Genomic DNA, 11191 nt, shown 5'->3' with positions numbered 1-11191 from the left:
TATTTCTGCTTCAGTTAAGTTACTTTATTGTCCTCATAGGGAAATTTGTCTTGCATTTGACCCATCCTTCAATGCCACTCGGGCATCTCAGGAGCAGTGGTCGCTGTGAGCAGCACTCAGGGACCCATCTCCAGATCTTTGTGCTAGGCTTGGTCAGGACTACCTTCGCTGGAGGATTTTACCTGGTGCATGTTTTGAGTTGGCACCGACCATTAAGATTTACCAACTTGAACATAAAAACCTTAACAAATGGACAAAGTCTTCTTGGCTTTTTAAAACTGCAAATCAACCCACAATGACAAGCTCATTCTGCTTTCTGAGTAACAACCAACCCTAACCCTAATGTAAACATAATCTAATGTAATCATCAATTATACATATTACTTCATCTTGGAACACAGGTAATTGACTTGTGTTTTTCTAAAGACCCTATCCAAACTCATCTCTGAGTAATGACAAAAAGTAAATGGTGTAATTACAACACAAACAAAGCCGCAGAGTGAACTCAAACGTGTGGGTCAACATGCCTTCACCCTGTGCATTCCCACAGTCCTGCTGCCTCTCCTGGGGACCACCACTGCCTGTGTTGTCCAGACAACTCCCACCAAAGCCCCAAGAATCAGTGCCTGGAACAACCCCCATCAACCAGTCACAAGAACTATAACTCAAATGAAGGTGTATCCTTAGAATTATTTGACAATTACAAAAATGTAGAGAATTTAACATATACTACACTGCAATCTTAGTTTATCATGTTGTTTACCAAGTTGGTATTCTCTACTTGCTATGGAAACTGCTATGTGAGTGCGTGCGTGAGTGCGTGCGTGCGTCTTTCTTTACCAACACTCCGTTTATTAGAAGTTGGTATCAGGAAAAATTGATATATTGAGAAACACAAAAACTCCCTGTTTATTGGAAGGACTGAACCGTTCAGTGGAATTATGCCAGTGGGAGGGACTTTTGAAAGAAACGAGATCTCCAGCCAATCAGAGTAAAGAGTAGCAGCTCGAGTCTTGTGGCCCCGCCCCTCTCTGCTCTTCAGTGACAGACCGTTTGAGCCAGGCTCTTTAGTGAAGTGTACACTAGAGCTGACATGACTATGTAGGAGTCTAAAACATTTGTGAAGGAGCTGAAGTTTATTTTGTGATTGACACTGCAAATATGGTGAGTGCAGCATATTCAGCTTCTGTCCATCTTGAATTCCACCTTACCTTATTCCCTGAGTAGTTTCAAGACTGTACTTTGTTTTGTTGTTCTATATTTCACCATGTAATAATAGTTCTCTTACTAGAGGAAAAAAAAATGGGTTATGCCTCTCAATGTTGTTTTTGTTGCCCCCGCGCTCCTTCAGATATCATGTACTTCTTTCTAATTGTGTGTCTGTGTTGTTCCAGATAGTGTGCATTAGTTAAGGTTTTGTCCCTCCAATTACATTCACTTCAACTTATAAATCAGATCCAGACAGTTACTCGAGTTACTATGAGTTTCTTGGCACCACCACATTGTCCTTGAAACACAGTACCCACCTCTGGATCATTATCACTACGTGTATGACAAATGTATTTAGTAGATTAAAATCACCATAGTGCCAACAGAGCAATGACAAAAATGCCTTTCACAATGTAACTCACATTTGGGCATCTAAAGTGGGTCAGTGTTTGGTTTGGGATGTACAGCATTCATATTTGGATCTACTAAAAGTGTGTTTGTTGTTAAAATCCTCCTGAGGTAACTAGTGTGATGAGAGCCGCTTGTCTGCCAGAATTGCAATAATTTGTTTGCACACACAGTAATGGTGTGCTGAGAGTCCAGAGAGCTCATGATTTATGGTTTTGGAATTAGCCCTTCTCAAAATGTGATGAATAGGCTCATTTTGTTGGCATTTTCCTATAATGTAGTAAATCAAAGCTATCTTTGTAATCTCTTTACTTTATATTTTAACCTCAAATCCATGTAGGCCAATAACCCTTGTTTTATGTTTTTCTCATTAAAAGAGTTTGATTGTATGTTTAGAGTTTGATTGTATGTTTAGAGTTTGATTGTATGTTTAGAGTTTGATTGTATGTTTAGAGTTTGATTGTATGTTTAGAGTTTGATTGTATGTTTAGAGTTTGATTGTATGGACGAGCTGCTTTCATGTCCTTGGACCTGCTCTGTCAGCGCTGTTCCTTGCAAAGCTGATATGGAGAGCTCTGAGTTGGACTAGAACTTTATGAGCCTCATTAACACTGCTCTTTAGAAATAAGATGCTCAGGCCATTAACACTGTGTGGACCCAAACCTTCTCTGCTGCTAACAGTTACCACACTTCAACTTAATTGCATAGGCTAAAATTGTTGGACAAGATATGTTTTTTTTTTTTTTTAATGAGTTTGAGTTGAGTTTGACAGTCGTCCTTTAGAAGTGATGCTTCTATTTTTTATATCATGATTAACTTTATTTTACAGCCGGCAGCAGCAAAAGGCTTACAAGTAAATTAGATTTATGTCAGTGTTGATTAAACAGAAAGCAAATAATCTGAATTTGCAGACAGACCTTTGAGTGCTTCTTGTCCATTTGTCCAAATGCACTGATGTAAGTGTGTTTTGAGACAGGGTTTCATCATAAGGCCTATTTAAAGCAGATGAGCCATGAGGGAGGAAATGCCTCATCTGACAGTTTCCCATGAGAAGCACAGATCGCTTGAGCACCTCTTTTAACTTTAGATACACAAGTTTTCCAATGCTCACTTCCTTACATCATATAGTGTTAACATTCTTAAAATTCATTACGACAATTAGTAATTTCACTTCCATTTCATATGTCTTTATTTGGATGGAATTGTACTTTAGGCTACTTTCTTTTAAGAATCTGTAAGAATGTATTATATATATTCATCACATTGAAATTGAATAGCACTGTTTGTTGGAAGATGATTAAATTCAACCCTCTTCTCTGGTCAAATCCTGTGGTTTGTTGGAGCAGATGTTTACTGTGAAAAGGAACCACAACCAAAAAGAAAGCCTAAAGACCACACAGGAAATGTGTCATAAACATGCAATGAGCCATGCATTATCAGAGAGCATGTGGTTAGGCAATGCACTGCACTCTGGGCTCCCGAGACCCCTGTCCTTGTGTTTGATCTAACGGACATTAGGACAAAAGGCTGCAAGATTAATTGCACTCAAATTGAGATTGCACTTTGAATTGCGCAATTAACAAATTGCAAACACTGACATTATTAACCATAATAAGTAACATATTTCCTCTGCAAATACGTAAATATCCTCTCTTAATGTGTATAAATCCTACCAACGTAATTCTGTGGTTGAACCTCCTCAAACATGAAACTGAAACGCATGTGATGCCGACTCCCAGACGTGTTTAAATGTGCACAATAAACATAAATTAAAACATAAATTGCAATTCCATGCAATGCTTGTAATACTGTGAATGTTGTTTTAAAGAATATAGAGTATATCAATTATAGTAAAAATATAAATAGTACAAAAAGAGCTGATTAAAAATTACAGGGAGGAATTTACATTTACAAAAATAATAAAAGGTCTGTAACAAAAACTCCACACCAGAGATCCTTTCTTCACCAGCATGTATGTGCCACAAAGTACATAAATATATAATCATAATATGTAAATAAATACAATAAATAAATAAATACACATTTTAAAGTAAGCTAACTGTTCACATCATTATTTTCATATTAAAGGTGCCAATATGTCCCTTATTATTCTTATACTCCCCATATGATAAGATACATTGATACCACCACATTCATACAGGCATGATAATGTCCACTGGTCTCGCTTTGGGATCAAAAGCTAAAACTACTGAGCCACTTCTGTCCCTCAAACTTTACATTTCAAAAGTACATAACTTACTTTCTTTTAATAATTTATCTTTCCAAAATCAAGCTTTTCTGACTTCTTCCTCAAAACCTGTCAGTTGATTGGGAAATAGTCTCTGGATACGCAGACCGGAAAGGCCAACAGGGCAGTAACGTGTTGTCAGTGTCACTGCCACCAAGTTTGTTTTCACCATCTTTGTGTACAGTTTACTTCAAATTCACATTTTTAAAATTCACTTGTAACGTTAGATACACATGTTTCAAATGCTCACTTCCTTACATCATATAAATGACACAGTGCATACACTCAAAAGCACTTAATAGACCAGATTTGTTTCTAATCGGCGTCATACTTGTTTGACAATGTTTCCTCACCCACTGTTTTGCCCTTGTGCTGCTCTGTGGAAATGTTGAATATATCTTGTTTACAGACTGATTTCCTGACTGAATAGAAAAACAGCTCCTCAGAGCAGCGTGTCATCCCGAGAGCCTGGGAACCTCAGCCGTGTTCAGTGATGGCTGTGTGGTTCAGATTAGCTTCAGTCCCTGCATGTGCCCGACAATGAATGTACGAGGGCTTGACCCCACCCTAGGGTCAGGCTCCTGAAGGTCAAATGTCAGAGAAAGTCCTGATGAAGGTTTACTTTAGCACACAAGTGACTATACAACAGGCGGTGGTCATTCAGTATCTGGATTATATGACATTGTTAAATGACAAGTCCACAGACCTACTCTAGATTGTGGTCACTGACATATATATTTTCTCATTTCTCACAGCCACAAATTGTTTTTTTCAGATTAGGAATATTGCAATGGAATATTACTGTCCATTTCAGTTACATAGACTTATGTTTGAGCTTCAAAATGTGTAATGTTCAAAAATCTTTAGAAATTAATTTAATAAGCATTTAGATTCATGTAAAAAAGGGGACCAAAAAAAACATCCACAGTACATATTTTACAGTTCACATTTGATCAATGAATTGTGTTCAAAGAGACATATTCAAGCTGCTGCAGTTAGTCTTGTTATTGCAGATCGTCTCTGAAGAGGGATGTGCTGAGGACACAGCTGTGCAGTCAAAGCGCTGCTGAGGCAGCTGTCTGCACAAACAGGCATGTGGCAGCCACCAGCCTCCCTTCATCTCACAGCAGAGACAAGGCAGCCAGCACTGACCCAGGCCCAAAGCTCTCAGAGGTGGTGAAGTGTCATCAAGTGTCATTTTAGAGGGAGAGCAGTGCTGGTGCAGCTGATCTCAGCCCTTGGGTGCATGAGTCCAGGATTAGTCAGGGAGTGTGTGTTATAGCACAGGCCTGTGCCACAACAGGTGCTGAGCGGTTGGTCCTCTTGATGGTCAATGGGCTCTTTGTCACATAAATACACCCAAACACACCCCAGCTGAAGCCATGGATATCGTATGTTTACTGCTGCCTTACTTATATCTGCCTTACTTATATTATGTGCATTAGAAATTCATAGAAAAATTGCTGTGAAGGACTAATCTTTTTATAATTCTTTGTCAAATTACTTGAAAAACAGCTTAATCTAAGAAATAGATGTCTATTGTTGCATTTTAAGCATTTTAACATAAATGAATCAAATGATATCCCGTTGTACATTCAGCAGTGGCATGAGAGGTGCAGACCACAGAATGACTCAAAAGAACACACGTGTATGTCATCACATGAATACTGTGTCTCAAAATGGTCATTGTTGCGGTTGTGTAGGACGGTTTCATTGTAGTCCTTTATTAGGTACTCTGGTTCAAACGTATGATTTAACTCAAAGCAAAACCACTTTTTAAAAAAACCTTAGTTTGTAGTGATAATGATGAAGAAAAGGGAAACACAAGTGGCAAGTAATACTGAAAACCTTTGGCCACAACTCATTCTATCAGGAAGTGAGTGGTGATGGTGTGCAGAGATGCATATGCATCTGTCTATCCTTTGTTGATTAGTCATTGTACTTTTGATTTGGGTTCAGGTTTGAATTTGGATTACATTTTTGATATAATATTAAAACACAAAAATCTTTATACGTTATATATAACGTTATAATTAAATGTTTCGGCCTTTGTTTATTCTGCCACAGATGACGTTGGCCAAAGCTCTGTACGACAACACTGCCGAGTGTCCTGACGAGCTGGCCTTCAGGAAGGGGGACATCCTCTCGGTGATGGAGCAGAGTGTGGAGGATACCAGTGGTTGGTGGATGTGCTCGCTGTACGGACGGCAAGGTCTGGTCCCTGCAAACCGCCTGCGCCTCCTGCCTCAGACCACCGGGCGTCCTACTGCCACCCTCAGCCCTATGTGGGACAAAACACGACCATCAAAGCAACGCAATAGTCCCAACACCATTTATCAGACCCCAACTGCAGCCAAACCCAGCAACGGAGAGACAGAGCTACTTTACAAGGTTCCATCCATTCCTCTGTCAGCGACCTCAAGTCCTAAACTATCCTCTCTTAAACAGACCACTGAAGAACAGGAGGGCAACAAGGTAAGATGAAGCTTTCGCCTATTTATTCCAAGCCAAAGGGACATAGACTTTGGACATAGATTTGCTTTGTTGTAGTTTGCTCTGTATCACTAATATCTGTGTAAAAAAACACATTTTAGGCATTTGTGAAAGATGTGGTAAATAATAATGACAATAATATGTTCACTTATTTCTGTGTATAGACCAACAATTCAGTTATTATGTTTTTTGATCAAGTATTTTTGTGATTTTGTGTCTCAAGAGAAAGAGAAATTACTCAGACTTTGGTAAACTTACTGATGCACAAATTAAATTCTTACTCAAGTAGATTTGTCAAGTTTTGAGACAGAACTGGGCACCATATCTATCACAGCCAGTGCCATGACAAATGTTTTGTTCAGTTATTTCTTCAGTTTTGCCTTAAATATTACGTAAGACACATTACTTTGTTTAGTTTTCAAAACTTGTAAAAACAATACACTTTTCCATCATTTCAGATTTGCTGTAATCTTGCATTACATCAAGTCAACGATTTTTCTGCTATCAGTCAACTAGGCAACAATGTGCAAATTCACCAACAATTATGTTACAAAAATGTGCTCCACAAGACAGTGATGATGAAGATAATTTTAGATAGAAATCCACAAATGTGTATAGTGGACAAGTCTTTATTCTCACTGAGGTTCACCCTTTCAGTACAGAAAAGCAGCGTGGTGGCCCCCTGCTGTCAAAGCACTTACAGATGTGAGGCGGGTTCCTCTTCAGCGGGGCAGGCATGCAGCACGGGAGCTTTATGAGGCTGTAAAATGCACACAGACAAACTTCAGACAGTTTTTACAGCAACCAGCAACCCACTGAAGAAATACAGTTGTGTATGTAGGGAGGCCTGTCACACAAAGTAAGCTAGAATGTACTCACATGTGCACCATTTCCTCTGTTGCTCACCAGGGGGCCATCTTCCTCTGTTATAGCCTTTCCCATTATAAGGTACCCTTGGACCCCAAAAGCATGGTTTCAATTATAATACTGTGTTAATTGGCCATGTGTAGTGGGGTCCTCCAGGTTACAGCAAACGTGAGAAAGAACACTGTCCCTATAAATGCCCTAGGCACAGGTCAGAAAAGCAAATAAGGCTTTGATCAGAAGAGTTGAGGGAGAACTCCTGGTTTAAAAAATTATGACCTTTTTGTTTGTAGCGTTTAAACATGGCTGCCTTGCACCGAGGGAAGCTTTACGATGTCCCAAGCCAAGGAAGACGAGGGTCCCTCTTCCCTGTAAGCATTTGTAATGTTCGAGGACGCTAATCACTATTAAAACGATTTGTTAACTCAAATATCCTCTTCTTTTTTTAGGTATTGACTACTCCACGATTATCACACCGCAAACTCTCATTTGAGCCATTTTCAGACATGAATAAAAGATTTGACTCCTCTCTGGATTTCGGATGTGAAAGATCAAAATACTCTTGTGTAAGTGATATATCCAATATTTGCTTGTGATACATCTGCTAAAGCTTGTTTTTAGATTCAACATTTTATACAATACAAAGCATCTAAAATTCATAATTTACAACATAACGCATTTATTTTCTGCTACAATAATCCAGCCATCGTCATAAAGCAGTGTACGTTTGTACTGGTATGGATGAACAGAAATAGGTGTAAACCATAAAAGACATCTTCTGTTGTCAAACCTATATACACATGCATACTTGTACACTATGACATCACAGGATATGACAAAGCCCATTCTAATAATAGATAGACCTATTCCTTTTGGCGGTTTCAAAACTGCTGTATAGATATGGAAGTTGCTAATTGTAGTTGTGACACATTTATATACTGAATAACTAAGTATTGAAAAATTCTATTTGTGGATTAGCAGGGTTAAAAAACTAATTTAATTTAGAGTCAACATTAAGTTTGTTCAGACAAATAGCCTTTAAAGATAGCCACATTTTCAGAGAGGAAATTATGACTGACAGTCTTATCAGGGAGTGAACATTTGTGGTGTAATCTTTGAAGTCAAAAGGCCAATGATGTTACATGAAGAATGCTCAAACGCATACTTAAATACACCAAGTAAACTACTATGTACTCACCATGTCTGTATTCTCACAGATTTATGACATTCCACCCAATTCATCTCAGGACCCCAACTATGATATTCCCATCCCCTCTGCCACAGACACACAAACGATCAGTGGCTACAGTACGCTACCTATTCTCCGAAAGCCTGAGTGGATCTACGATGTTCCTGTGAGTCCCGACAGACAAAGTCCTCCTCGAATCCTTTTGGAGTTTACTCCCCCAAGGCCTAGTATGTGTGAACAGCCGCTGTACGACACAATTCCAGCACGGGGGAAAGATCCTGTCCAAAGGGTCCAGAAGTCCCCTCTATTGTACAATGTTCCAAAATCCAAATCCGTTGACAGCCCTCCCACTTTACCGCCAAGAATTCCAATTCCTTCAAGACAAGTCAACACTGAGCAAGAATCAGTCTATGATCTTCCATCTGATGATCACATTCCTCTAGAATGTAGGGTTGAACCTCCTGAAGCTACAAAGATACCTGTTCATCGAAGGAAGACTTGTCCTTCATTGCGCAATGGTTCAGGTAATCATGGGTCTATGTCACTTGATGAGAATGATCACTATCAAAGTTTGGACATTTCATCAACAGACAACCAACGAATTAGTACAGCTTCTAGCTCTTCTAGCAGCTCTTGCGACTCCCTAGCCCTGTCGTCATCTTCTCCAGAACCTCTACGGGAAGTGCTTCTACGGCAGGATGAAGTCTGTCCAAGACTTTTGGATCTCCAGGGTGGAGTTTGCAAAGCAGTGCCCCGGATCATGAACTTTGTCAGCAGTGGCTGGAGGAGCAAGAAGCATATAGAGGAACACTTAGAGGAGATCCAGGAAGCAGCTATAGAAGTTGCTTCCTCACTGAACAGCTTCCTCAACTATGCCCTGGACATTAAAGGCAATGCTCGCAGATTAACTGATGCTAACTTGCAAGCCAGACTCTACAAACAGCTGTGCATTGTGGAGGACTCAGGGGTTGTCCTCCAGCAGACAGTGAGTGCTCTGAATGCGGCTGGCTGGACTTTAGACCTGTTGAGTCAAGAGGCAGGCCAAGCACAAACACCAGACCAACTGGAGCGCTTTGTGATGGTGGCACGGACTGTTCCTGAAGAAGTAAAGCGCCTTGTGTCTATGATTAATGCCAATGGAAAGCTCCTGTTTAAGCCTCCATCAAAAGAGTCAGAGCTATTTCACAGTGGTGCATCAAGCCCACCCAAGGGCCTTGAGACCCGTGACCAGGATGCAAAGGAGGGGGAAGATGACTATGTTGAACTACAGGTGATTTGATGCTGCTATTATAATACATTTGGATGTGGCTTGTACAATACTAACATATAATTTCCACTCTTCTTTTATTAGACAAAGACTGTTTTTGAAAAGAAGCTAAAGGAGGTGAAGAAAAATCCCAAGGAAAATGCCCCAATGCCATTAAACAATGTGTTGGTGAGAATCTATTCTATCCATCTACAATCTAGCTATATATCTACAGTTATATTCACATTTTAAATATCATTGATAGCCTTAAGTACGTTTTGTAAAGCTGTCATATCTTGCATTAAACTACATTACAATGATTTGTTGTTTTCTTGTTTTCTTAGAATGATCAGAAACTCACTTTGTCAGAGGCTCCAGGTGAGACACAGGAGCAGGGACCGGCCTCCCTCTCAGAGCAGTGCAAGCTGTACTTTGGGGCTCTACAGAAGGCTATTGGAGGATTTGTGGGCTCCCTCGAGGATGGCCAACCCCCAGAGAAGTTTATCTCCAAGAGCAAGCTGGTGATTATGGTGGGACAGAGGTTGGTCAACACGCTCTACAGAGACACGCAGCCTGGAGAATCCCGCCAGAGCCTTCTGTGTAAGAGCAACCACCTGTGTGCACTGCTCAAGCAACTGGCTGTGGCCACCAAAAAGGCTGCGCTGCACTTCCCCGATCAGCAAGCCGTGCATGAGGCTCAGGAGTTTGCCCAGGAGCTGGCCCAACGAGCACACCACTTTCGCCTGTCACTACAGCTCTGACTGATTGTGCCAGACGGCAATATCACCATACAACGTAAACCCCCGGATACTTCATTTCATTAAACAATATTTTCATAATCTTGAGGAACTTAAAGGCGGTATGGACCATTTTTCGGCGATTTGAAAACGCAGGCGGAAGTGCGCACTCCCCCGTGCGGACTGATACAACACACACGTGCGTTTGTTTATTAGCGCAACGGATCGCATCGCATCGCTCGTCTCCCATAGATTTCTGTCCACTTCTGCGTCAGCTCGAAATGTCTTTCTCCGTCTTCATTTTGCCCCGTACACTGAGGGAACTATATTATGATAGATCCATGCGCTTAGGCACGCGGAAACGTGGGGACGAGCCTGACGCGGCTGCAGGTGAGCGGTAGGTGCGTTTTATGATTGATACGTGGCAGGACTAATGATTTATCCACGCCACGAGGAAATATGATTAAAAAAAATTGCTGAAAAAAATCGTCCATACCACTTTAATGCTACATTTGTTTTCTTGAAAAAATAATTAAATAAAAAGGAAAGTCTATTGATATTTAATTTTGTACCGAGATGTAAATATGTGAGCTTGGTAAGAGTATTGAAGGACCGTGGAAAAGTTGTACAGCTGGTGTAGTTGAGTCATTTACTGTATTTGAAAGAGATTATTTTTTATTTATTTCTAACTTTTGTATTCTTTTCAGTGCACTGACTGCATATAATACAAACTAGTCCTGTATTGTGTAAATAGTTAAATATGCATTCTCATCTTTTGTTGACAAAAGATCCCAATG

The 11191-nt window shown here is 40.2% G+C and overlaps 1 protein-coding gene across 1 annotated transcript; it reads left to right on the top strand.

Annotated features, from left to right (window-relative positions):
- Nucleotides 1-1066: 1066 nt before the first annotated feature.
- Nucleotides 1067-11183, top strand: cass4 (Cas scaffold protein family member 4). The gene is made up of 7 exons (XM_072451863.1): nucleotides 1067-1164; nucleotides 5933-6340; nucleotides 7516-7593; nucleotides 7672-7788; nucleotides 8440-9681; nucleotides 9763-9846; nucleotides 10002-11183. Exons 1-7 carry the CDS (start codon nucleotides 1162-1164, stop codon nucleotides 10416-10418), a joined length of 2349 nt encoding a protein of 782 aa, XP_072307964.1. The 5' UTR covers nucleotides 1067-1161; the 3' UTR covers nucleotides 10419-11183.
- Nucleotides 11184-11191: the final 8 nt, after the last annotated feature.

The sequence above is a fragment of the Eucyclogobius newberryi genome, unplaced genomic scaffold, assembly GCF_026437365.1.
Source record: "Eucyclogobius newberryi isolate DKJ021-1_F unplaced genomic scaffold, fEucNew1.0.hap1 SCAF_19, whole genome shotgun sequence".
Classification (NCBI taxonomy): Eukaryota; Metazoa; Chordata; class Actinopteri; order Gobiiformes; family Gobiidae; genus Eucyclogobius; species Eucyclogobius newberryi.
Note: the sequence above shows the minus strand (reverse complement) of the source record. Positions and strands in the feature narration are given on the sequence as shown.

What these genes read in the sequence shown, in the direction of transcription:
- cass4 (XM_072451863.1), top strand. An exon ending in AAGAACAGGAGGGCAACAAG is followed by an intron (nt 6,341 to 7,515) that starts GTAAGATGAAGC and finishes TTTTGTTTGTAG; the next exon opens with CGTTTAAACATGGCTGCCTT. An exon ending in GACGAGGGTCCCTCTTCCCT is followed by an intron (nt 7,594 to 7,671) that starts GTAAGCATTTGT and finishes TTCTTTTTTTAG; the next exon opens with GTATTGACTACTCCACGATT.